Source organism: Garra rufa, chromosome 18, assembly GCF_049309525.1.
Source record: "Garra rufa chromosome 18, GarRuf1.0, whole genome shotgun sequence".
Lineage (NCBI taxonomy): Eukaryota > Metazoa > Chordata > Actinopteri > Cypriniformes > Cyprinidae > Garra > Garra rufa.
The window spans coordinates 2,282,101-2,310,056 of record NC_133378.1 but is presented as its reverse complement, the minus strand read 5'-3'; the positions used below and the strand labels follow the sequence as shown (position 1 = coordinate 2,310,056).

At 35.9% G+C, this 27,956-nt stretch overlaps 1 protein-coding gene across 1 annotated transcript; it reads right to left on the bottom strand.

Moving 5' to 3' along the window:
* Window positions 1–15: 15 nt before the first annotated feature.
* tm9sf4 (transmembrane 9 superfamily protein member 4) lies at window positions 16–27,678 on the bottom strand. Its single transcript, XM_073823095.1, has 18 exons — window positions 27,646–27,678; window positions 21,897–22,004; window positions 21,536–21,635; window positions 21,279–21,447; window positions 15,123–15,267; window positions 14,705–14,828; window positions 13,320–13,438; window positions 13,116–13,227; window positions 12,552–12,622; window positions 12,323–12,455; window positions 6,650–6,731; window positions 6,490–6,565; window positions 6,305–6,388; window positions 5,323–5,498; window positions 5,160–5,223; window positions 4,940–5,059; window positions 4,011–4,100; window positions 16–1,370 (listed from the first exon to the last, which is right to left on the bottom strand). Exons 1-18 carry the CDS (start codon window positions 27,676–27,678, stop codon window positions 1,221–1,223), a joined length of 1,956 nt encoding a protein of 651 aa, XP_073679196.1. The 3' UTR covers window positions 16–1,220.
* Between the last annotated feature and the right edge of the window lie 278 nt (window positions 27,679–27,956).

Here is a 27,956-nt window from a genome sequence, read left to right as displayed (position 1 = left end):
CAAAACCTCACTATGTCAACATATTGGCACCTTTATTGTTTTATACATTAGAAATGGACATTCTTAAAAGAAGAGGAACGGAATGAAAGATTCATAAAGAAATAAAAATAACATGCTTTTGCCTAAAACAAAGACATAAAATGCAACAAAAAGCACTGTGTTTACACCATAAACAAACACGGACCCATCGACCCAACGCAACAGGCGGAATAAAGTACATCTGTAGAAAATATATCTTGTAGTTCGTTTGTAGCATTTATTCATAAAGTCACCTGTGAGGAAGAAGCCAAGGAAATACAGACCGCTCTGATTTTGCTATAGTGTTTTTTAAACTACTGAATCCTTCATTTGCTTCATGTTCGGAACTCTTGGGATCCAAATGTTGTACCTTGTGTTCTGAGAGAGCTCAAAATAACCGTTTTAAACTCAAATCTATAAAGTACCATGAAATTTGTGTTGGTAAAACTTGAAGTTTGGGGTAAATCCAGCGAGATGCATTTGAGTTTGGCTACAGCAACAGAAAAAAATGTGGAATATCAAATTTGTGTGGCACTGAAAAACCAGATCTGATGGCAAAGAACAAACAAACAAAGCGATACTGCATCATTACAAGTCTTTTAGGTCCAATGACCAGCAAGCACAAGGAAACAGAAGGAAATCTACTTCTTTTTTTTTAATGTCCTTGCCTCGTCATGTCTTTACATCCCATAATTTCAGTTCATGCCAACATATAATGACCACAGAGTGACCACACATTCACACATACATACATACACCCCTCAAGCATTCAGTTCTGAATCAAAGACAGAGGAACAAGTTGAAATCAAACGTTATATTAAAAAGACACAAAGTTAATTTGTAAAATGATATATGCAACTAACCCTCAACGTCTTCAAAAGTAGACCCAGCCCGAAAAAAAAAATCAGTCGTCCCCACCCAAACATAAATGGAAAAAGTCAATCGACACACTTTGGCCCATATTGTGTGTGCAAAAAAGATATACAGACATTAAAAATGGAACTGTTCGTGTTGTTTCTTTACATCTTTGCTGAGGCTGAGATAGCAGGACAGAAAGGTTTTGATAACGGTGTACAAAACACATCTCTGTTCATTCCTCCAGTCCATAGGGGGGCGCTGTTGCGCCTCACGCCGGCAATTCACACATGTCCGTGCTTGCTTCACAAAACAGAAAAAAAGAAACAAAAACTGAAAGAATTCTTTCAGTCGATTTTGACTGCGGCGTAAATTTTCCGTATGAACACGTAGGCGGCGTAGAAGCCAATCGTTCCTGTTAGCAGCCAGAACGACAAAACCATCAGGGTTGTGTAGCCAAAATACAACAGAGAGGGGATGAACTCCACAATGTCCAGCTGGGAGGGGAGAAAAAAAAGAACGAACCATGTAAATGTTCAAATCAAAACAGAGAATGTGTTATTGTATATAAAAATAGACTAGCGATGTAAACGTCAATCATGGGGCTAAAAAAAGTCAAACTATTTGAATTAATGCTATGTCCATTCGACAGATTCTCAGAATTATAAAGGTGAAGTGTCGTTGTTGTGCAAAGACCAGCAAAAAAATAAATCATTTTTCAAATATACGATGCCATTTTAGTGCCACGTTAAAATAAATCAATAAGATTAAAGTCGAAATATTTTGAGAATAGTATCAAAATTACGAAAATAAAGTCGTAGCAATACGAGAATAAAGTTGAAATATTTCAAGAAAAGTCAAAAGTTTGCGAAAAAAGTCATACTTAGCAATACGAGAAAGTCGTAATATTTTGAGAGAAAAAAAATCTAAAATACGAGAATTAAGTTGTATGTAGCAAAAAAAGTCAATATTTTGAGAAAGTAAAATGAGAATAAAGTTTAAATATTTTGAGAATAAAAATCAAAATTATGAGAATTAAGTTAAAATATTTTGAAAATGGAGGCAAAATTATGAAAAATAAAGTCGTAGCAATATTAGAATAATATTTTGAGAAAACGTCAGAATTATGCGAATAAAGTCATACATAAAATATTCTCCCAATTTTGCCTCCATTTTCAAAATATTTCAACTTCATTGTCATAATTTTGATTTTATTCCTAAAATATTTTGACTTCATTCTCATAATTGACTTTATTCTTCAAATATTGACTTTATACTCATACTTTTTATTCTCATGTTATATACAACTTTATTCTCGTAATTGACTTTTTTCCTCAAAATATTATGACCTTAATCTTGTATCGCTATGACTTTATTTTTTGTAATTTTGACTTCTCTCTCAAAATATTTTAACTTCATTCTCAAATTTTCTCGTATTGCTAAGTATGACTTTATTTGCACAATTTTTACTTTTTCTTGAAATATTTCAACTTTATTCGCGCAATTTTCACTTTTTTTCCTCAAAATATTATGACTTTAACTTTATTGCTACAACTTTATTTTTTGTAATTTTGACTTCATTTTCAAAATATTTAGACTTTTCTTGTATTGCTGAGAATGAAGTCAAAATTACAAAAAAAAAAAATCGTAGCAATAAGATTAAAGTCAAAATATTTTGAGGAAAAAAGTCAAAAGGATAAAGTCTAAATATTTTGAAAATAGTCAAAATTATGAGAATGAAGTTTAAATATTTTGAAAATGAAGGCAGAATTATGGCAATAAAGTTAAAATATTTTGAAAATAGTCAAAATTATGAAAAATAAAGTCAGCAATATGAAAGAAAGTCAATTATGTGAATAAAGTCGTACATAAAATATTTAGACTTTTTTCTTGTATTGCTATGTACGACTTTATTCGCATAATTTAGATTTTCGACTTTATTCTAATATTGCTGACTTTATTCTTGTAATTTTGCCTCCATTTTCAAAATATTTCAACTTTATTCTCATAATTTTGACTTTATTCTCAAAATATTGAATTTATACTTATATTGCCAAGTATGACTTTATTTTTCGTAATTTTGACTTCATTCTCAGCAATACAAGAAAAGTCTAAATATTTTGAAAATGAAGTCAAAATTACGAAAAATAAAGTTGTAGCAATAAAGTTAAAGTCATAATATTTTGAGGAAAAAAAGTGAAAATTGCGAGAATAAAGTCGAATTATTTCAAGAAAAAGTAAAAATTGTGCAAATAAAGTCATACTTAGCAATACGAGAAAATTTGAGAATGAAGTTAAAATATTTAGAGATTGAAGTCAAAATTACAAAAAATTGCTGCAGCAATACAAGATTAGTCGTAATATTTGAGGAAAAAAGTCAAAATGCTAAAGTCTAAATATTTTGAGACAAAAGTCAAAATTCTGAGAAAAAAGTTGTACGAAGCTATATGAGTATAAAGTCTAAATATTTTGAGAATAAAGTTGAAATATTTACACTTAGTAAAAGCGCTGTCATAAAAACCCCTCAAAATTATAACGGTGAAGTGTCATTCTTGTGCAAAGAGTGACACACATTACAAGTTTGTTTTAGTACCATATCAAAAAATAAATCTAAGATTACGAGATTAATGTTGTAATATTTTGAGAAAAAAACGTCAAAATTACAAGAATAAAGTTGAAATATTTTGAGAATAAAGTCAAAATTACGAAAAACAAAGTCATACACAGCAATATGAGAATAGTCAAAATATTTTAAGAATAAAGTCAAAATTATGATAAAAATGTACAGCTTTCTACATTATAAACATAATATAAGACAAGACTTGGACACCTATTTTTCAGATGAACCTGGTTAGTCTAGTCTGATGCTCTTAGAAAATGTAAGCCCCCAGGAAAGCATACACAGTTTTGTTTGAACATCTCATTCACAGAAACACAAACTGCCATGAAATCCTCAGTGTGTGTGTGTGTGTGTGTGTGTGTGTATGAAAAAAACAGACCCTGTCTTAATACTGCGTACAGTGGGATTTAATCTATTTTACAGTTAATGCCAGATTAACCCCCCTCCTCTACCATTAAAAAAACCTAAGCAGAACAGGAAAGACACTTCAGTGAATAAAACAGGTGAAGATAGTTACCTTGTTGACAAAATAGAAAACAGCGTAGATCAGGACATAAAAGGCAGACCCTCCAGACACGAGAAATGTCCTCCACCACCACCGGTAGTCCTATAGGGGGAGGAGCCACAATGATTGACAGGTCTTTGAGTATCTACTGACAGCAGTTGTACCACACTGAGTGCACACTGTCGCCATTTTTTAAAATGGTTTAGCATGCTCGCCGCTTATTCAAATGAAGTGACCTTTGCTTTTGTTATCTTAACTCCTAATATTTGCCTGTTTATCTTCTGTCAGGAGTGTATTTGTGTGGACAGTGTCAGATTATAGAGGTCAACAGGTAAAACAGGAACAGGAACGAGACAGTCGAAATGTTGTCAAGAGAAGTTTTTAAAGTGGATTTATGGTAATTACGTCTGAATTGTATTATATACATGGTGTTATGTTTAATGTACAGCTGCACATGTAACAACAGGTAAATATTTGTGACCCTGGAGCACAAAACCAGTCTTAAGTCGCTGGGGTATATTTGTAGCAATAGCCAAAATTACATTGTATGGGTCAAAATTATTGATTTTTCTTTTATGTCAAAAATCATTAGGAAATTAAGTAAAGATCATGTTCCATGAAGATTTTTTGTAAAATTCCTACTGTAAACCTATCAAAATGTAATTTTTGATTAGTAATATGCATTGCTAAGAACTTAATTTGGAGAACTTTAAAGGTGATTTTCTCAGTATTTTGATTTTTTTGCACCCTTAGATTCCTGATTTTCAAATAGATGTATCTCGGCCAAATATTGTCCTATCCTAACAAACCATACATCAATAGAAAGCTTATTTATTGAGATTTCATATGATGTATATACATCTCAGTTTTGTAAAATGTAACCTTACGACTGGTTTTGTGGTCCAGGGTCACAGGTTGCAGCTCAGTTAGCACATACTCACCTCTGCACAAAGCTGAAAGTACACCATCACAATGCTGATTTGAGAGCAGGAAACCACAAGAATGATGAAGACAAGGAAGAGGAAGCCAAACAGGTAATAAAACTGGTTTTCCCAGATAGCCTATATGGGTACAACACACCTCAATGAGCTTATATACTCACAACATCAATATACAAGTACATTTAGAAAGAGTGTATGCACTATATATGATTCAGCTTACACTAAAGATGAAGAAGAGCTCGATAAACATGGCACCAAATGGCAGGATTCCCGCCATCAGAATACTACAAGGGAGAAATCAATATAATCACATTTAGCACGCACTGATGGAGTTAAACTGCTCAATTAAACCATTCACGGACTAAACAAAAAGCACAACATACCCGACAAACTTATTCATGTACCAGCGTTGCTCAGGGACCTGGCGGGGAATCTGATTGGTACGAACCGGATTGTCATACGGCTGTTTTCGGAAACCAAAATAGTAGCCCAGATAGACGAGAGGCATCGAAATACCAAACCACATACACAACAGAGCCAGCATTGTAGTGAAAGGAACCTGAAATATGTGAAAATGGAAGATGGCAGTCATTCAAGCCGAAGAAGAGGAAGTCGCTCGATGGAGCGTTCAACTTGACTAGTTTCCATCGGAAACAAATGGCTGTTCTTTGAATAAATCACTGAATGATGAATTATCGTTGGAAACAAGCGTTTAAATAAGTTGAATGATCATTTACTGAGTAAAACAGTGAATACTACATTTTAAAGTGATTACTGACAAGTTTTTGTTCAAAAGTTAGGGTCAGTCAAATTTGTTTTTTGAAAATGAATACGTTTGTTTAGCAAGAATGCATTATTTAAAAAAAACAAAAACATTTAGATTGTTAAAAAACATTCAAATAAATGTACTTTCCTCATTAAAAATCCTGAGAAAAAAAGAATAAAAAGTACAGTTTCCAAAAAAAAAAACAAAAAAAATGTTCAGCAGCTCAATTGTTCTCAACTGATAATACTAAAACATTCATGTTTTTTCAGCACCAAATCACCATATTAGAATGATTTTTTTTAACGTGCATTTGATACTGAAGACTGCAGTAATGATGCTGAAAATTCATCTTTCCATCACAGGAATAAATTACATTTTAAAATATATTCAAATTGAAAACAGTTATTTTAAATTGTAATAATATTTCACAATATTATGTTTTTAACTTTATTTTTGTATTTATTTCATAAACATTACTGACCCAAAAACTGTTTTGTTTCCTTATTAATGTTAGATTAAAGCTCAACAACACTGAACCATTATAATAATAAAAACCACACATAGATATCCTCATTGCATCAGTCTGAACAGATACTTACAGCACCAGAAGAGTGTTCTCCCCAGATGAAACAGTTCAAAACAAAACAGATGCTGAAGACAACAGCTGGGTACAGAGTAGCCGTCTAGAATGACACATACACATAGATGTTATAGTTCCTTATTCTTTCAGCCAAGTAATCCAAATTTAATTTCATGCAATAAATGCATCAAAGTTTGCACTCACACAGAAAGCGCCTTTCTTCCATCTGTGACCTTTAAGAGTGCGGTAAAGTCTTCCTGCAAAGTATCCACCGAACACACTGCAGGACAAGAAACATATTTTGTCTGAATACGGCCATGCTTGAAAAAGCAAAAGGTGAATGATGTTTTGATTGTGTATTTACCCCATGAACATGAAGAGGAAGCAGGCTGTTGTCATCAGAGCTCCTCGACTGGATGGAGACAGCATCCCAAGCATAGCCACAACTACAAAACACACATCCACAGTTTCATCATATAGCAAAGATGTTTAATGAAAAAACATTTAACAAGTGATATGTAGAGCTGTATGAATGATGAATAGTCGACCCTCATGTCGTTCCAAACCCGTAAGACCTTCGTTCATCTTCGGAAAACAAATTAAGAGATTTTTGATGAAATCCAAGAGCTTTCTGACCCTGCATAGACGGCAATGCAACTCACACTGACACGTTCATGGCTCAGAAAGGTAGTAAGAACATGGTTAAAATAGTCCATGTGACATCAGTGGTCCAACTTTAATTTTATGAAGCTACGAGAATATTTTTTGTACGCAAAGAAAATAGAAATAACGACTTTATTCAACAATTTCTTCTCTTCCGTGTCAGTCTTCAACACATTCATGAGAGTACCACAACTCACGTGTGTCGTAAAGTCATTATTTTTTCTTTGCGCTCAAAAAGTATTTTTGTAGCTTTATAATATTCACATGGACAATGTCCTTACTGCCGTTCTGGGCCTTGAACGTGTCAGTTGTGTTGCTGTCTATGGAGGGTCAGAAAGCTCTTGGATATCATCAAAAATATCTTAATTTGTGTTGTGAATGAAGGTTTTATGGAATTGGAACAACATGAGGGTGAGTAAATAATGACAGAATTTTATTTCTGTGTAAAGTATAGGGTTGGGTAACGAGAACCGGTTCCAAATTTCTAATAACCAGGTATTTGATAAGACAAGTGCATTTCGATTATTTTTGAACATGCTAATACTACCTATACTGCTACTACTACTTATACATTATTAGGGGCCAAGCCCGAAGGGCTGTAGCCCCTATTGTATCTGTATGTTTTCCTATTATTATTATTATTCTACTTCTTGTCCCATGGGAGTCTATGGCAGCCCTATGAACGCAATATAGGAAAATGATGAAAATTGGCACAAATATAGTCATGACCATAAATAGTAATCTGACCAAATTTGAAGTCCCTAGGACCAACTCTATAGCGCCACCACAAGTCCAAAAATTCAACATAAAAATGATAATAACTCCTGAACCCCTAAATCTAGAAAAATGAAACTTAGTAGACATGATTCCTCTCATCACGCTGATCACATTGAATACCTTACATTAAGACTCCACCCATTACAGTAGCGGCCATTTTGAAAAGTACTGTAATCAGTCTATATGCTACTCCTCCTTCAAAGTTGATCCAATTCTTCTCAAATTTGGCTCAGATGATCTCTAGACTGAGCTGAACAGACGATACTAAGCCAAAAATTTTTAGTCATTTTTGTTCAAAAGTTATGATGTCGCAAAATTAACGAGGTTGACCCAAAATCGGTTCAGAGGCTATATCTCTGCCAAACTTTAATCAATCGAACTGAAACTTGGTATGCTTTATTAGCACCATGGTCTGAGGGTCCTTGACAAAGTTGGGAATTGCGCCACCTATGGGTCATGAGATAGCCAAAAAGCATATAATAGCTTATAACTTTTGAACGGTAAGTCAGAAAATCAATATATTGGTGTCTCTGGATTCCTTGGGCCATGCCGAATCTGAGGATATCAATTATGCTAGGATCGACCGAACCATGTGTCCGCCATTTTGAAATTTGACATAAATTGCTATATCTTTTAAACCATTTGACATATCTGCACAAAAATCACTAGGCATCATCAACACAATGTCCTGGAGGTACCTCGGAAGTTTGAAGACAGCGCCACCTACTGTTTCAGAGATATAACAATTCTTTCAAAAAAGCTTATAACTTCTAAAAACATTATCTAAATTTTGAAAACTTTATATAGTTTTATTCCCTGGGTTGTGCTGATTCTTTTGATGTCTCATTTGTCATTTTCCAGAAATGTGACTGTCAGCCATATTGAAGTAAATGAAAAACAGTTTTTCCCCTACTCCTTCTGCAAATTTGTCCCAATTTTGTCCAAAATCTGGTCATATGATCTTTGGACCAAGACGCACAGAAATAACTAAACAGATTTTTGATATGCATTACCGTTCCTGAGAAATACCTCTCCAAAGTTGACCGTGCCTGTGTTTGTTGATTTATGCTAGTTAGCTTAGCATACAAATTGGTTAGCATGGTAATTATTTGCCATTCTTTTAATGTAGCTCTTTAGCTATCAGATCAACCATAAGCTACTTTATTATTAAGTTATCTTAGTATGCTAATCTGTCTACAACGCTTAGTCGTTCTTTTGTGAGCTCATTCTCTCACCCTTCAACCTCTCTTCTGCAGCCAGTTGACTGTGGGTGACCTGAGTGGCACACTCTGCTAAGCCATTGGATCCAAAGCACAAAGTCCGTTGTGTTGTGGGTTCGAGTCCCGTATGGTGCAACTTAATACATTTGTGCATAGCGTTGTGCTGTTTTAATTCCTTTATTATCCAGATCAGCATTGTACTAATCTGTATTCCTCCTGGATCAAACAAATGTCTTTTTCTCGGCCAATGGGAGTCTATGACAGCCCTATGAACGCAATATAGGAAAATGATGAAAATTGGCACAATTATTGTCATGACAATAAATAGTAATCTGACCAAATTTGGAGTCCCTAGGACCAACTCTATAGCGCCACCACTAGTCCAAAAATTCAACATAAAAATGCTAATAACCCTTGAACCCCTAAATCTAGAAAAATAAAACTTAGTAGACATGATTCCACTCATCACGCTGATCACATTCCATACCTTACATTAAGACTCCACCCATTACAGTAGGGTTGTAGAGAGGTGAAGGACGGTAGAGAGGTGAAGGGCGGTAGAGGGGTGGTAGAGGGGTGAAGGGCGGTAGAGGGGTGAAGGGTTGTAGAGAGGTGAAGGGTGGTTGAGGGGTGAAGAGCGGTAGAGGGGTGAAGGGCGGTAGAGGGGAGAAGGGTGGTTGAGGGGTGAAGGGCAGTAGAGGGGTGAAGGGCGGTAGACGGGTGAAGGGTGGTAGAGAGGTGAAGGGCGGTAGAGGGGTGAAGGGCGGTAGAGGGGTGAAGGGTGGTTGAGGGGTGAAGGGTCGTAGAGAGGTGAAGGGCGGTAGAGGGGTGAAGGGCGGTAGAGGGGTGAAGGGCGGTAGAGGGGTGAAGGGCGGTTGAGAGGTAAAGGGCGGTAGAGAGGTCAAGGGGGTAGAGAGGGGAAAGGGGGTAGAGAGGCGATAGGGTGGTAAAGAGGCGATAGGGTGGTAGAGAGGTGAAGGGCGGTAAAGAGGGGAGAGGGGGTAGAGAGGCGATAGGGTGGTAGAGAGGTGAAGGGTGGTAGAGAGGTGAAGGGCGGTAGAGAGGGGAAAGGGTGGTAGAGAGCTGAAGGGTGGTAGAGAGGGGAAAGGGTGGTAGAGAGGTGAAGGGTGGTAGAGAGGGGAAAGGGGGAAGAGAGGTGAAGGTAGGTAGAGAGGGGAAAGGGTGGTAGAGAGCTGAAGGGTGGTAGAGAGGGGAAAGGGTGGTAGAGAGGTGAAGGGTGGTAGAGAGGGGAAAGGGGGTAGAGAGGTGAAGGGTGGTAGAAAGGGGAAGGGGGGTAGAGGGGAAAGGGTGGTAGAGAGGTGAAGGGTGGTAGAGAGGGGAAAGGGGGTAGAGAGGTGAAGGGTGGTAGAAAGGGGAAGGGGGGTAGAGGTGTGAAGGACGGTAGAGAGGTGAAGGGCGGTAGAGGGGTGGTAGAGGGGTGAAGGGCGGTAGAGGGGTGAAGGGTTGTAGAGAGGTGAAGGGTGGTTGAGGGGTGAAGGGCGGTAGAGGGGTGAAGGGCGGTAGAGGGGTGAAGGGCGGTAGAGGGGTGAAGGGTGGTTGAGGGGTGAAGGGCAGTAGAGGGGTGAAGGGCGGTAGACGGGTGAAGGGTGGTAGAGAGGTGAAGGGCGGTAGAGGGGTGAAGGGCGGTAGAGGGGTGAAGGGTGGTTGAGGGGTGAAGGGCGGTAGAGGGGTGAAGGGTCGTAGAGAGGTGAAGGGCGGTAGAGGGGTGAAGGGTGGTAGAGGGGTGAAGGGCGGTAGAGGGGTGAAGGGCGGTAGAGGGGTGAAGGGCGGTTGAGAGGTAAAGGGCGCTAGAGAGGTCAAGGGGGTAGAGAGGGGAAAGGGGGTAGAGAGGCGATAGGGTGGTAAAGAGGCGATAGGGTGGTAGAGAGGTGAAAGGCGGTAAAGAGGGGAGAGGGGGTAGAGAGGCGATAGGGTGGTAGAGAGGTGAAGGGTGGTAGAGAGGTGAAGGGCGGTAGAGAGGGGAAAGGGTGGTAGAGAGCTGAAGGGTGGTAGAGAGGGGAAAGGGGGAAGAGAGGTGAAGGGTGGTAGAGAGGGGAAAGGGTGGTAGAGAGCTGAAGGGTGGTAGAGAGGGGAAAGGGTGGTAGAGAGGTGAAGGGTGGTAGAGAGGGGAAAGGGGGTAGAGAGGTGAAGGGTGGTAGAAAGGGGAAGGGGGGTAGAGGTGTGAAGGGCGGTAGAGAGGCGATAGGGTGGTAAAGAGGCGATAGGGTGGTAGAGAGGTGAAGGGCGGTAGAGAGGGGAGAGGGGGTAGAGAGGCGATAGGGTGGTAGAGAGGTGAAGGGTGGTAGAGAGGTGAAGGGCGGTAGAGAGGGGAAAGGGTGGTAGAGAGGGGAAAGGGTGGTAGAGAGGTGAAGGGTGGTAGAGAGGGGAAAGGGGGTAGAGAGGCGATAGGGTGGTAGAGAGGTGAAGGGTGGTAGAGTGGTGAAGGGCGGTAGAGAGGGGAAAGGGGGTAGAGAGGTGAAGGGTGGTAGAGAGGGGAAACGGGTAAGGACAACGCTTAGTTGTGCTTTTGTGAGGTCATTCCCACTCCTAAGGCTCTCTTCTGGAGCCACTTTACTGTGTGTCAACTCAGTGGCACACTCTGCTGACACACTGCCTCCAAAGCTTGAAGCCTGTCGTGTTGTGGGTTCGAGTCCTGCACTGTGCAGTTTATACAATTGTGTGCAATGTTATTTTGATTTGTTTGTTATTCCGTGTTGCGTTCGCCGGCTTGGCCCCGTAATCGCTGCTTGCAGCTATATTTATTATTCAGATTGTCTTGTTCTCATTTTTCATTTATTATCATTGTTGTTGTTTTTTGTTGTTAGTATAGTTTTTTGTTTTTGTTTTGTTGGTATTGTTTCTGTTTCTGCATTTACCATGTATGTTTTTGCACTCCAAAAAAAAAAAAAAAAAAAAAAAAAAAAGACAAGTGCATTTCGATTCCACTTAACGATTCCCACATTCACATTTTAATGTGTTTAACTATTTCAAATAAAATCATTAACTGACTGAATATCTTTCGTAAATTTAATGATTAATCAATATTTTATTTATAAAAAAGAAAACTGCAGTATCTTTAAGCTTTTGATTTAAATTTTTGCACCTGACATTTGTTCAGTTTTATTTATTTATGCTATTGCTAATTGATTTGCTTGTTCCTATTTTATTGCTTGTCTTTATGTTTTTTTTTGGGGGGGGGGGTAAAACCATAGGCAAAAAACTGAATAAATATTTTTGACATTTAAATGTTTGACTTCAAACTTTTTAATGGATGTTTTTATGCTATTGGAACCGGAATTAGGAATCGATAAAATTCAAATGATACCGAACCCTAGTAAAGTATCTCTTTAAAACAAAAAGATCAGCATAATACTCACAGATAACAATGAGAATCATGCAGAAGAGCTGGATGCCAGATCCCAACAGGGAGCTAAGAATCATGGGATACTGAGGTGGGCGGAACACATCGCCATGAACGTTCTTCCAACCAGATTCCTCCATTGTGTCTTCCTATTAATGACACAGAGAGAGAGAAATCACTGAGATAACACCATCTAAGAAATGAGATTCGAAAGGCAAGCAACCAATGAGAACGCAGCATCTTACAATGTCATCTTCTCTGTTGTAGTTGGCAATGTCCTTCCTTAGAGTCCTTATGATGATCATACTCAGGATACCTGCAGACATAGATCTGCTTAGACACAATGACACCAATGCAACTGACACTTCGCAAAAACCTTAGTTACTGTTGCGTTGTCCGACAAACAATGCTACTCTCACACTACACATCAGGTTCTCATTCAGTGAAAAATACATCGCGGAGCAAAGAGGAAACGGACAACACGCTGACAGACAAGACAGAGCAGGTTACTTCTGGTCTGAAACAAGGTTTCAGCTTTAAATGTCATTTTTTAAGAAATTTAAACTAATACCGTTAATGTTCTGTACTTAAAGCACGAAAAGACATGAACGAACATCAACACGTCAATACACACGTTTTAGGTTTAAGCCCATCAAAGTTAAACTACTCTCCTGTCTAATTTGTCGAACAGAAAGGTGAATTAGGCATTATGATTGGTCAGATGGCCTGTCAATCAAGCTGTTTGCGAAGGGTCAATTTAAAACTTTGAAATAAACAGTGGTGAGAAAGAAAACGAGAATCATCCTCACCTGACAGAAAGAACACCACGACTACAGAGTTGACGATGGAGAACCAGTGGATCTGCACGTCGCTCATGGTGAGGTACGTGTCCCAGCGAGACGCCCATTTCACTTCGCTCTCCTGCGATAAAGAACAGAGCAGCTGTTTATGAGACAAACGAGAACATGTAAAGCACAGACGGTATTCTCGATGGAGATGGCGATGTGTCTCACCTCCCAGTGAACAGAGTAAGTGAAGAGAATGTTGTTCTCTTTAGTCGGGTCGATCTCCTGAGGGACGGGGGCAACCGTTTCAGGTAATGTGCATGTGTTTCGCTCGTCTGCTTTTATGTCTAGAATACATGAGTGAAGGAAGAACAAATAAAATGGTAGTAAATAAAACAAACTGAAAATGTCTGTGACTTTTTAGGTGTATGCAGTACAATATTTTTAACATACTGTATAATATAAATACCTATAAATAAAAAATATTATACAAATCAATAAAACAGATAAGAATACAATCAATTTTTTTACATTTAAATCATTAATTAAATTTAATGTTTCTTAAGCTCACCAGTGCTGCATTAAATACAATATTAATAATAAAAAATAACAGAGTTAAAAACAGTAATATTGTAAAATATTACAATTATTTGGATTAGCAAAGCTGATTTTTTTCTTCAGTGTCACAATTTGTGTAATCAATTTAATGACTGAATAAAAGTATTGATTTCTTTAAAAAAAAAAAAACACTTACTGACCCCAAACGTTGGAATGGTAGTGTATAAATAAAAAAGTAAATAAATATGAATGTATTATATATGAATATACACTACCAGTCAAAAGTTTTTGAACAGTAAGATTTAAAAAAAAAAATTAAGAAGTCTCTTTGCTTGCCAAGCTTGCATTTATTTGATATTGTGAAATATGTTTTACTATTTAAAATAACTGTTTTCTATTTGAATTTATATAAAAACAGAATTTATTCCTGTGATTTCAAAGCTGAACGTTTAGCATCATTGCTCCAGTTACATGATCCTTCCTCAAAAACATTTATTATTATTATTATGTTGAAAACAGCCGAGTAGAATTGTTTCAAGTTTCTTTGATGAATGGAAAGTTCAGAAGAACAGCATTTATCTGAAATAGAAATCTTTTGTAAAATTATAAAAGGTATCATCCCTTTTGATCAATTTAAAGCATCCTTAAAGCATCCATTTCTATAATTTCCTAAAAAAAAAATACAAATATCAGAAAATATTACAACGATTTTTGAAGGATGGCGTGACACTAAAGACTGCAGCAATGATGCCAACAATTTAGCTTTGATCACAGGAATACATTACATTGTAAAATATATTCAAATAGAAAAGTTATTTTAAACAGTACAAATATTAGAAATATTGGATCAAATAAACGCAGGCTTTGTGAGCAGAAGAGATTTTATTAAAAAAAATTAATAAATAAACGTTTTACTGTTCAAAACCTTTTGACTGGTAGTTTATGTATTATATACCATGGGACTGACAACATAAAATGTCCATTTTAAATGAATGTTTGTGTATTTTTTTAATGTATTTTAAATGTAATTTTTTTTTGCATTACTAATAACTTACCTTCTAATTTTACACTCTTTGGCATCACCTCGAAACGTACAACTCTGTAATTGTGTTCGACATCCTCCTCCACCTTTTCTTTGTGGTAGTACAGGATGAACGACAGATGGTTGTGCAAATAGAACTACAAGGGCAGAGCAAAACAGCATTGTGTCAACCGATCATACACAAGTAGAAATGAGAACAAACAATGACACGACCAAAAACAATTCGATTTTTTATATAGAGACTAAAATAGCCATTTGTTTCCACAGTAAGTTAACAGGCACAATTTTCTGTTATGAAAATCAATGTCCATGAATTAATAATGGATGACAAGCAGCTGAGTGAGAGCTAACAGAAAACTAATAGCTTACGGTCTACTTCTCTAGACTGGCATAGAAATACGCTAATGGGGAAAGATGCTCTTCAGGATTACCTTGTTGTTTTCGGTGAAGCCGAGCCTGTAGCCATGCTCAAACTGGACATCCTTCTGTGAGTCCTTCCTCTGTTCCTCTTCCGTTCCCTCCTCTTTGTTTGGGTAAAGCTCCAGCCGTGTGGCAACAGGGAGGTTATCTGCGATACTGATCATATGCAGAACATATTAATACATTTTTTTTGACAGGCTTTAACTATACAGAAATTGTGGGTTGGCATCTATAGGTGAAGACACACTACCAGTCAAGATTTTCCATGTTTTTAAAGAAGACTCATTTGCTTACCAAGCCTGCATTTATTTGATTCAAATTATAGCAAAAACAGTAACATTTAGAATTTTTTTTACCATTTAAAATAAGCGTTTTCTATTTGAATATATTTTCCTTTAAAAATCATTCTAATATTCTGATATGCTGCTCAAAAACACATTATTATTATTATTATTATTGTTGTTGAAAACAATTAATAGAAAGTTCAAAAGAACAGCATTTATCTGAAATATAATTATTTTGTAACATTATAAATGTCTTTCTGTTGTTATTACAATACAAAATAATGCTTTTTATTTTAATATACTTAAAAATATCATTATAATATCATTTATTCTCTATACTGTGATGCAAAGCTGAATTTTCATCAGTTGTTACTCCAGTCTTAAGTGTCACATGATCCTTTAGAAATCATTATAATATGCCGATTTATTATTAGAATTATCAGTGTTGGAAACAGTTGCGCTGCCAAATCTTTTTTGGAACCTGTGAATCTTTTTTTTTTAATTCTTTGATGAAGTTAAAAAGAACATTTTATATTTATGAATATGAATATTTATTCAAAATATAAATATTTTCTAACAATGAAAAACCATGCTATGAATTTTTGTTAATTCAACACATCCTTGGTCAATAAAACTATTAATTTCTATCAAAAAAAAAAGTAAATATAATAAAAATGTACTAACCCCAAACTTTTGAACAGTAGTATATATTGTTATAAATAACAATTCTATTTTAATAAATGCTGTTCTCAGTGGCGGTTCTACACGGAGGCCAAGGGAGGCCCGTGCCCCTGTAGACATGTCCTTGGCCACCCCTGTGGCCCCCCCGTACAGACCAAATAAAATAAAATAAATTAATTATGGTTTTACACACGAGCGCCAAAAGCGGAACTAATGCGACGCATCGTTCTACTTAAATGGGTAAATTAGAGCGGCGCACACAAACACTGCAGCAACAATTAGAACTACTCTTGGATAGAGGAGCTACGATTTATTTCTCCTGTTGCAAGAGTCGAAAGTAAGCAAAACAATTTAATTTCGTGAGTGACTTGTTGTTCTTGCACATAACCGTGTTACTTTGTTTTTCACACTGATAATTAAATCAAGTTTGTAAATGGCTTTGTAAAATCTTTGTTAACGTTAGTTAATAAAAATATACAGCTGTTCATTGTTCAGGGTGGCCGCGGATCCTTAAAAAGTCTTAAATTCCGTTGTCCTAAAATAAGGCCTTTAAATGTCTTAATTTGTCTTAAATTTAAATCCAAGGGTCTTAATTTTTTTACACTTTGAAAAGGAAAAGTTTATCGTTTTGAGGAGAATCTCCTGCGCAGGTTCTAAATCTGTTCTGTTGCTAGACACACGCTTGCTTGACAACGCCTCAGTGTTGCCAGACTTAGCGGGTTTCCGCCCAACTACACGCATTTGAATTGCAGATTAGCTGTTAAATTTAACCATCATAGAGTAAAAGTTTATAATTAGCACATGTTTTTACGTTGCCGCACACAACTGGCGCGATTCACACAGATTGATTCCTCTTTAACTGCTATTTGAACGGAAACGTACATACCAAGTCATGTCTTGATACCCGTTTTGGTATTCTGTTTAACAGTCGTTTATGTCTTCAGTGAACCGAAACAGCTGAGAAAGAGATGCGTGCCAGTATTCGGTTTGGGCATTTGGCCTTAAAGAGACAGCGTCCTATAAATACCTGCAGTGAGAAACACTAGTTATTTTACAATTAATTATTAAATTTCCCCTCCTGAATACTAGTGTTATTGATTTTATTACTAACTTTATGTTGTATTCATTTACACTTGTCATTTGTGTAATTGTTCTTGTTTTGTTACTGAACTTTAGTTCAGATAGTAGTTTTTGCTGTGGATGAGAAGTAGCCTACCTAAAGTAAGCATTCAGTAATTAGGAAAAAACAAACTTTTTTTTGCTGATCCGAAAAATGATCCGATCCATGACTCAAAATCCGTGTTTGTTACACTGTTACATTGGCTTCAAAGTGTGTGAGAGCCTTGACTTTGTCATGGAATAGAAAATAATTTCTTCTTCTGGAATAGTGTTTTCTGTTGAATATTCCCAAGAATAATCAGTTAAATAAAATAATAATTTAAAATATCTTCATAGTTTTGTGCTAGACTTTTGCGGGACTTTCAATTTTGTCTTAAATTTTGTTTGAAAATGGTATTAAAAAGTCTTAAAATCTCTTAAATTTAACTTGGTCAAACCTGTAGACACCCTGTTGTTAGTTCATGATCAAGTGCCGGTTTAGTTCTGCTGAAACTCTACACCTCTGAGAACTCTCTCATTAAAACAAAGAAAGTGTAGACATGATGTAAATAAGAGATTAATTGTACTGTGTAAATGTGATTTCATTACCTTTTATTAACTTTGAGAGATTGCGATGAACTACAGTAATGTATGAGTGACAGCTTTCCAGTGATTGTAAGGGGAGCGCGCACTTTTAAGACTATAATTAATTCAGAATTTGAATTCATTAATTCATGGATTCACTCTCTGATAACGCAACATCGCCATTGCTATCGTGCAGCACATAGGCTACTACATCAGTTACACAAACTAAGAGAAGGTAAAGCAGGTGCTTACTCATCAAAATATGTCTAAACAGCCGCACTGCACGTGTCGACACGCGCCCGTGAGTAAACATTATTTTTTTCTTTCACCATGCAGCAAACGTAAAAAAATAATTAAACCGTTTAACTTATAGTACTTCTTACTGTCGATTAACAGTGAACGGTCAATATGAGCATCCCTAAAATGTTTGTATGATTTTAAAGTAAAATAAAGTTTATAATCTTTAAATATCACTTGTTGTCATTTTTTAATGTGCCCCTCTGGTTAAACACTGGCCCCTTCTTGGCCCCCCTAGTCAAATTTGTCTAGAACCGCCACTGGCTGTTCTTTTTAACCTTTTATTGATCAAAGAATCCTGAAAAAAAAGTATCACAGGTTCCAAAAAATATTAAGCAGCACAACTGTTTTCCATTTCCACAACAGTTTCATTCCATTAGTATAATTTTTGAAGGATCACGTGACACTAAAGACCGAAGTCATGATTATGAAAATTCAACTTTAATTACAGATATGCTTTGGCTGCATTTATTTAATCAAAAATACAGTAAAAAATAATATTGTAAAATACTACAATTTAAAATAACTGTTTTCAATGTTAATATTATTGAATTTATCATCAAATTGTGACCCTGGACCACAAAACCAGTCATAAGGTTAAATTTTACAAAACTGAGATGTATACATCATATGAAAGCTCAATAAATAAGCTTTCTATTGATATATGGTTTGTTAGGATAGGACAATATTTGGCCGAGATACATATATTGGAAAATCTGAGGGTGCAAAAAATCAAAATACTGAGAAAATCACCTTTAAAGTTGTCCAAATTAAGTTCTTAACAATGCATATTACTAATCAAAAATTACATTTTGATATATTTACAGTAGGAATTTTACAAAGAATCATCATGGAACATGATCTTTACTTAATTTCCTAATGATTTTTGGCATAAAAAAAAAAAAAAAATTTATGACCCATGCAATGTATTTTTGGCTATTGCTACAAATATACCCCAGCGACTTAAGACTGGTTTTGTGGTCCAGGGTCACAATTGTCATTTTTTTCCTGTAATGTAGAAACTATTACTCCAGTCTTCTGTCACATGATCCTTCAGAAATCATTCTAATATGCTGTTTTGCTACTTAAGAAACATGTTGCGCTGCTTAAATGTAAATTATTATTTAATTTTTTTTTTTTTTTACATTTTTGTGGAAACCATGATAGACCAGTATTTATTTGAAATAAAAATAAACTAGTCAACATTTAAAGTGGGTCAAAACCTTTCAAATCAAAGTTGACCTAAAACCAAACGAATACCTGTTCATGTCTTAGGACAACTTTGATTCACTTCAAATGTTATTATTAGGGCCGGGACTCGATTAAAAAAATTAATCTAATTAATTAGAGGCTTTGTAATTAATTAATCGAAATTAATCGCATTTTAATCGCATATAAATATTTGACCTGAGAACAGTGAGAAGTAAGTTTTTTCATATGGATTTTTAGTTTACCATTGAATAATGACTGAATACATAAACTTAAGCAACAAAATATTGTTTATTTTTGTTCAACCAAGTCCAACAGACCAGTGCAATATTGCCATTAACTGTAGCAATAGGATACAGTGTTTCCCCTAGGTTTCCATTCTTTTTTTCTCGGTACTTTACCCTACTTTGTGTAATACTGAAAACATTTATTTCAGTCAAAAAATAAACCCAAAACTCTCTATTTTAACATTTTGAACAATAGGGCTTTACAATCTTTTGCTTTTTTTTTTTTTTTTAAAGAAATTCTTGTGTTTTAATTTTTCTCATAATCAAATGAAAGCATAAACATTTATTTATTTTTAATCAAACGAAAAAATAAACCTTTTTAATTTTTGGCAAACAAACAGAGGTTTGCTTTTAAAATCAATAAATAATAATAATTTAACATTTAAATAATAATCGTAGTATTTTTTCCTACAATTAAGTGGTTAATCTTGTTGTTATATTTATTTTTTATCATATATATTGTTTTTTGTCAATTATTATTTAAATAGGAATATTGTTCTGTTTCATGTTAAACCGTACTTTTATTTTGACAGGTTGCCGTGAAGTTTCTGTGTGTAAAGTATGATATGATGCTAGTTTTCTCAAATGAAACGGTAAATGTGACACTGACAGTAGCTTTGGAGATTGAGTCTATCTGTTCATGTGAGATGCAAATGCAAAAAATTAACGGGAGCATCACGCATGCAGTAAAAAAAAAAAAAAGGCGTCTCTGCCATTCATACATACAGAGGCAAACGGGACATGCAGGATTCATATTAAAACGGTCTTTTTGCATTTCAGTTGTCACAGACACTAGTCCATATCGCGATTTGAATTAAGTGACAGACGAACTTTTGATTTATCAATCCAAAAATCGACGAATTTACGTGGCATTCCACGCTATAGTAAATTCGGTTTTTATGAATGGAGTCCGCGATCCAGTCCGTGTTTTCTTGGAGGAGACATTGTAAATGCGCCCCCCTAAGATAATGGTAGGGGAAACACTGGGATATTTAGAAATATAGTAGCCTACATTTCAGAAATTCAGGTACCCTATAGGTAGGTAGACCTTCTGTAAAAGCATTGAGGTGATACTTGAGGCTCGATGTGCTGCGGTGATATGCGCATTCCTTTGGTCGCTTTGGTCTGAACGCTAGTTGGTGCTCCAGTATAATCAGTCCGCTGAAACTCATCCAGTGAGAAACGTTCCGCAGTGCAAAATTAAGTGCGATTAAAATGCGTTAAAAAAATTTAACGCGTTAATTTTGTGTAATTAATTAATCTAAATTAACGCGTTAAAGTCCCGGCCCTAGTTATTATATTTATATTTTTAAAGATATTATTACATTTTTATCACATTTGAGTATTTTCATGCATCCTTGCTGAATAAAAGCATTAATACAAAACAAAAAAATCTCACCATACTTTTTCACGGCAGTGTATATATAGTTTGTATTTTGCAAATGACAATGTAATTGTAAATCAGACTTGTCTAAATAAATCTATTTCCACTTTTATTAGAGCTTGCATTAAATAAGGTATGTTGTTGTGGATTGGAATTTTAACTTTTGACTCGTTAAATCAAAAATACTTTTCATGAAAAAAGTCACTTCATATTGGGCTCCATTCATGAGCAGAAAGAATGTGTGTGAACTGATGCATCTAACTGAATGTACAAGACTGGTTTTACAAAGAATTCAGCACATTGTTCTGTTAAAAGTGTGTTATCAGTAGAGGAGGGACTTACAGGTGAATATAGTACTCTTCTTGGATTCGCTCAGCTAGGAGCTTGCTCTCCTCCACGGTGAGTTTGATGGGATCATCTGGCTTTTTACACAACACCTCACACTTCTTGTCCAGGTTCATGAGAACAGTGTAGAGTGTGTTTACGATACGGTCTCCTCGCAACACCTCACCTGATCACATATCATGTCAACCTTGTTAAAGCAACGTTTTGTTTACTTTAACATATGTGACTGCAATAAAATGCAACATGATCCTTACCGAGGTTCTCTGCTTTGTAGACAACATTATCAGGCTTACAGAAGGGAAGTGAATAGTACTCATAGGGCAACTGGGTTCTGGAGCTTGTCAGTTTGACAGCCTGGAAATTAAAAAAAGGGGTAAATAAACAGCACAATGCAAATCTAGAAAGCAGTGAAGAAAGAATCTGTGGAATGAATGATAAAGATGTGTCAAACGCTGTGGCCTGTATCTAGATCAATACAGATTTCAAATATGTGTCTGGAAAACAGGCAGTCAATACACAAGTAAATGGCCCAAGAACCTTCTGTGTCTAGAGCAAACGCAGTTTTAGAGTGAAAGGCAAATTTCTCTTTTTGCAACTCAAAGTGTGAGGCCTCACCTTTATTTCAACAGGACTGTTTTGGTGGAAATTCATGGGCGCAACCCCTGGTACATAAAAGGGTGTTACTAAGGGCAGCGTGGACACCAGCAACAGTGCCCACATCTCCTACAAAGACAAAAAAGACACACAAAGCCATTTTAAAGATTTCTTACTCATCCATGATCTTGATGCAGATCCAAAAAGCACATTGACAGTCAACACTTCACATAAAAATACACATTCACTGAACACTGGACAGCTGATGATAGTGTTATTAATGGTAACGTTGATTTCTGCTGATGGAGTAAATACCCTTTATTACGTAACCAGGTGATAAATTATCTATAAACTAAACTAACAGGTAAAACAAGGTGAATGTGGAACAACCTCAATAATATATGAAGGAAAACAATATTATAACAGGTCAATAATTTGTTCCACAATCATTCAAATAAGCGGTTTAATATTATTACTAGGGATGCACCGAAGTGAAAATTCTTGGCCGAAACCGAAAACCGAAAAAGAGGAAACCAAGGCCGAAAACCGAAAACCGAAAGAATTATGGCAATTATTAGTACCATTGCATTTATAACTATGATTGTGTACTAATCTTACTAAAATCAAGGCATTGCGATTGCATAAATTAATATTAAAGTTATGAAGAATAAATCAATTATATTAATTGAAACAATTATTATCAATCAAGTATTATATTACTTAAATAACATACATATATTTTACAGCCTTTGTTTAAATTGTTACATTTTTTATAACATTATCTTGTGGATCCATCAGTTCACATTTACAACTCTGTGTTTTTCTTCCAGCAGGAGGCGCTGTCAGACTGGTACACAAAGCAGCGCAGCGCTCATATTTATTCAATGAATAGCCTTTTGAAGTTTCATCGCAATTCCTGTCTTTCAGTCCCCACATTTAAGACCACCTGAAATCATAATTAAGACTTTCTTAACCCCTAATAACACTGCAGTCATCAATGAAAATTAAGAGCTTTATTTCAAGAACCGACTGTCAAAAACAACCCTTACACAAAATACGTTTCTTTTTAGTTTTTTTCCCACCATGTTCGGGGCACAAGAAAAATATTAGGGGGCTAAATGAATATGATGCATGTTTAGTATAATCATCTCTCATTGTCTCTGTCAGATGCTGAAAGCACTGTCAGTTTTTACTTTCACTTTAACATATTGCGCAGTTTTCACGTTGCTTGTGTGATATCCATTGGCTCACCTCCATGGTTTAAAACATAAATATTTATAAAAATACAGTATATAGAAAAGACATATCTTTAAAATATTGCGATATAACACCAACATAAAGCCATTGTTTTTCACTCACTGAAAGCCACATCTGTCTGCGTGCAATGCGCTGATCTCTGCCATCATCGCAGGACTGCAGACACACCCCCTCTTGAAATTTCGGCATTACAAGTTTTGCAAATCGCAATCCGAGGGTCTTTCTCTCAGATATACTGAAATACGTCCACACCGCAGAAGTGTTGCTTCAGACAATACGTGCAGGCTGCGGTTTCTGTTTTTGTCAACATACTGTTTCGGCCGTGTTGTTCCGGTGATAAAAGTCTTTCAGCCGAAAACCAAAAATGCACTTTTGGGCCATTTTCGGCCGAAAATTTTCGGTGGCCGAATATTCGGTGCATCCCTAATTATTACTGTGCCCAGAAGAAGAAAATCTGTCTATACAAACCAGACCAGAATATGTGAGTGGTGTAGAGTGAAAACATAAAGAAGTTTCCCTGAAAGCCGTGTAATAACTGTAGACGTGATGAAACGAAAGTAGCGACAAATCTTTTCTTCTGCATTGGAGTGTAAGTCTGAGTCAAACAGATTAGCAAAAAAAAAGTTCTATGCATGGATATTTGACTGGATTTTGAGATGTGGGTGTTGGACTTGTTGACATGAAGTCAACTGTAAAAAGAGGCAGGGTTTAAGCAGATTAAACAACTGGAGACGACTTGCATATGTCCCTAGAGATAAGTCTATTGTTTGTACTGGATTTACACATTAAACAGTTACGATATTTGATTAAATGTTATGAGGTCAAGCAAATTACAAAGTGAAACACACATGGATGAATTGTCCACATTTTAAGATTAGTTTTTGTTACTTCCAGAACAAAAATGTACAGATAATGTACTCACCCCCTTGTCATCCAAAAATGTCATGTCTTTTCTTCAGTCGTAAAGAAATTGTGTTTTTTGAGGAAAACATTTCAGGATTTCTCTCCATATAATGGATGTGTATGGTGCCCCCAAGTTTGAACTTCCAAAATGCGGTTTAAATGCAGCTAAGGGCTCTAAATGATCCCAGTCGAGGAAGAAGGGAGTTATCAAGTGAAATGGTCAGTTATTTTCAAAACAAACTGACAATTTATATACTTTTTAACCTCAAATGCTCGTCTTGTCGAAAAATTATGCTTTAGTAAACAGCAACCTGTATATTATGTTCAAATCTAGGAGTGGGCGATATGACCTAAAATTAATATCACGGTAATTTTCATCTTTTGAACGGTATAATATCATGGTATTGCTTTTTTGGTACATTTTGGGAGGAGTAGCCTGTCCTGTCCCTTTAGTATGTGAATAAAGTTTTTTTTTTTTTATATAATAATTAAATGGTAGGTATCCTTTTCAAAAAGAGACATGGGAGAGTATGCATTCTCAACATATTTATTTTGCAAAAAACCTAAAGATATTATTTAGTGTACAACAAAACAAAAATTATTTTTTATTGAAATTTAATTTCTGCAAAATTTAAAACCTTTAAATAACTGGGGGAAATCAACCCATGGCAACAGTTTAAAAGTAGACCGATTCTGTGTTTTTTTTATTTACAACAAGATATATAGTATAAGGACAGGTATTCCAACCACAACTGAACGTTTGAAGAAAATGTAATGCCTTATTATTTAGAATGAGCTATTATTGATGTAAATGCAGCTGTTGGAGGCACATAATTGATTTATTACGGTATTGACGGTATTAGAAAATCCATGTCGTGGCGCAGTGTCACAACGGTGCTGACTATGACACCGGTGTACTGCCCAGCCCTATTTAAATCTACCTGCAATTTACATTATAGTTAATAGCAACCTGTATATTATGTTCATCTATTTGTACATTCTAATTGTAGTTAATTATCATCTGTAAATTATGCTCACGGTACTCCATCTGTAAATATTATCCATAGCTTCCCCCTGTACATATCTCCTATAAGTGCACTTATAACTTATAAATTATACCTTTATCCTGCACTTGCTGCTTATTGCACTCCTGGTTAGACCTAAACTGAATTTCGTTGCCTTGTACTTGTACATGTACATGTGTAATGACAATAAAGTTGAATCCAATCTAATCTAATCTAAACTGTATTGACCCGGATTACACAGACTACTCATGCGCTTTGCAGAGACGAGCCAAGACAAGCATGTGAGGTTAAAAAGTATATAAATTGTCGATTTGTTTAAAAAAAAAAAACAATTGTTTCACTAGATAAGACCCTTTTTCCTTGGCTAGGATCACTTAGAGCCCTTTGAAGCCGTTTAAACTGCATTTTGAAAATTCAAACTCGGGGGCACATACATATCCATTATATGGAGAGAAATCCTGAAATGTTTTCCTCAAAAAACACAATTTCTTTACGACTGAAGAAAGAAAGATACGAACATCGTGAAAGACAGGGTGAGTACATCATCTGTAGTTTTTTTTTGTTCTGGAAGTGAACTAATCCTTTAATATCTGACAAATTAAAACGTGAAACATTGCCTACATGGATGAACTGGATGAATCGTTCACAAAAATTGAGAATTTTAATTTCATGCTGACTTTACCAGTACATAATGGTTTTGCATCCTGATCATCCTGTCGGGGTTATTTCGCAATAATGACCTATTACTTTATACAAAATGACACAACTGGTATCCAAACTCTTCATATTAAACTAGAAATCCATTCAAATATCCATAACTGTCGATGAACAATCACAAATGCTGCCAACCTGTAGAAGCCGGGTAACAATTGCAGACGTGATGAAACTAAAGTAGCGACATATCTTTTTTTCTCCATATTGTGGCATACGTCTGAGTGAAACAAATTGTCAAAAGGGTTCGCATAGATTTTAGACTTGATTTTGAGATCTGCGTGTTGCACTTAAACGTAGTCAAATGTACAAAAGTGGTTGGGTTTAAGCAGATTAAATAGTAGTGTTTTTCACAACGTGTCATCGATCGGCTATATTGGCGGCACTGAACATAAAGCCACTGAACCGAACAGAACTTGCATATTTTGCCTATTATTGCTGCTGAAAATGGTCAATTACTGTCATGTTTTGGGCTGTACTTATTGGTCAGACTGGGAAAAACACACGAAGTACTATAGACTGCCAAAAGTCATACCAAATCAAGGTGAAGAGTGCAAAAAACTTTCTGAGCAAACTGAACCAGGATTTCCAAGACAAGAATCTTGACAACATTTGTGTTTGTTCTTATCATTTCTGGTCAGGTAGGTGAAATATTAAGCTAATATGTTAAATAATATTGTTTGTATATATCTTTACCAAGTATTAACTTTAGTTTGTCAAAATATTTCACCCTCTCCTGCTCAATAAGCCTTTCTCTATATGATTTAGCAGCTTCCAGTTTTTTCCATGGTTTAGACAGTGTAAATTAGCAGAACAACGTATTCAGTAGTACATGAATCGTGCAATCAATGCTGTTGTTTACATCCCAGTATCTCCAATATGGCGGTAACCGTAAGTGCAAACCCTCACCCCAACTAGCAAGTCTATCGTTTTTACTAATTTCCATATTAGACAGTTATGACATTTGGTTAAATGTTACAAGGTCAAACAAATTACGAAGTGAAACAAACATGGATGACACCTTCACATTAATATCTACAACATACATAAAGTGTGATTTTGATGTCATGCTAACTTTAATCAATATTAAAATTGCACACTTGTCAAACAAATAAAATAATTTACGTTACTCCTAAAACAATACATAATGGTCATTTATTTACTAGTTTCTCGATGAAATGCCGTATAATAAGCAAATTAATGTGCAGTCACTTTCGCGTCGTGGTCGTGCTTACCCTCTTGGGTTATTTTGCGTTAATAACCTATTATTTTATATAAAATTACAGAAATGCTATCCAACCTCTTTATGTTAAACCGGAAATCCATTCAAATGCCCATAACAGTCAATGAACACAATCACAAACACTGTCAACTCATAGGAGCAACACGTATTAGTAAACTATGAAAGGAATTGAGACAGCAACTGTGATTTGATCACTTTATAATCATCATCAGCATAATCTCTGCTTTGATTTGGTTTCGAAAGGCAGTGAATGCTAAAGCAGCGCAAACGCATACTGACAGAGCAGACACAGACTCCATCATGTGATGCTGTTTACGATGAAACACAGTCGCTTTTGTTAAGATAAAGAGAGCTGTCTGCTTCATACAGCTTACGTTTTCGATTACATCGGGATTTTAAGTCGGTCTCACTCTTAGCGAACACTCGATAATTAGCTGCCTGCTAAGTGTTTATGCTAGCCGGCTGTTTTGTTAATCGGCATCCACTGCGCGGAAATAGCAACTCGCATTAAACGGCACACTCACAATGAGCAACACAAAACAAAACAGTTTATATTAGTCCATCTTTGCCAGTTTGAAATCAAACCTTTCGTGAAAAAGCAAGCAGAAGATACTTTAGCGTCGGTACTTACCATCGCCGCCGCCATCTTGACTACACGTGTCATTACTGACGTCACAGGAAGAATGTCAATGCGTCATCCTGCTGCTTCTGTCATTTCACTCTCGACGCTCAAGAGAAAGTCAAGTCTTATGATTATTGACAAAAGAGGGTGGCAGCAAGTGTGTAAGTTTCAGCCTTTTAAACAAGACCTTTAAAATGTAATTCTTATTTAGCAATGTAGTTGTGAAAAGTTATGGATTAAATGTACTTTATATAGAGTTTTAATCATAGACTGTAAAAAATATGGACGTAGGATCCGTGACGTCACCCGTAGGATTCTGA

Excerpts from the sequence above, each read along its gene's own strand:
- tm9sf4 (XM_073823095.1), bottom strand. The coding sequence starts at position 27,678 with ATGACACGTGTAGTCAAGATGGCGGCGGCGATG. Across the intron at positions 15,268-21,278 it reads GAAGAGTACTATATTCACCT|TATCGCAGATAACCTCCCTG; the intron begins GTAAGTCCCTCC and ends GCATATGATCAG. Across the intron at positions 5,499-6,304 it reads GAGAACACTCTTCTGGTGCT|GTTCCTTTCACTACAATGCT; the intron begins GTAAGTATCTGT and ends CACATATTTCAG.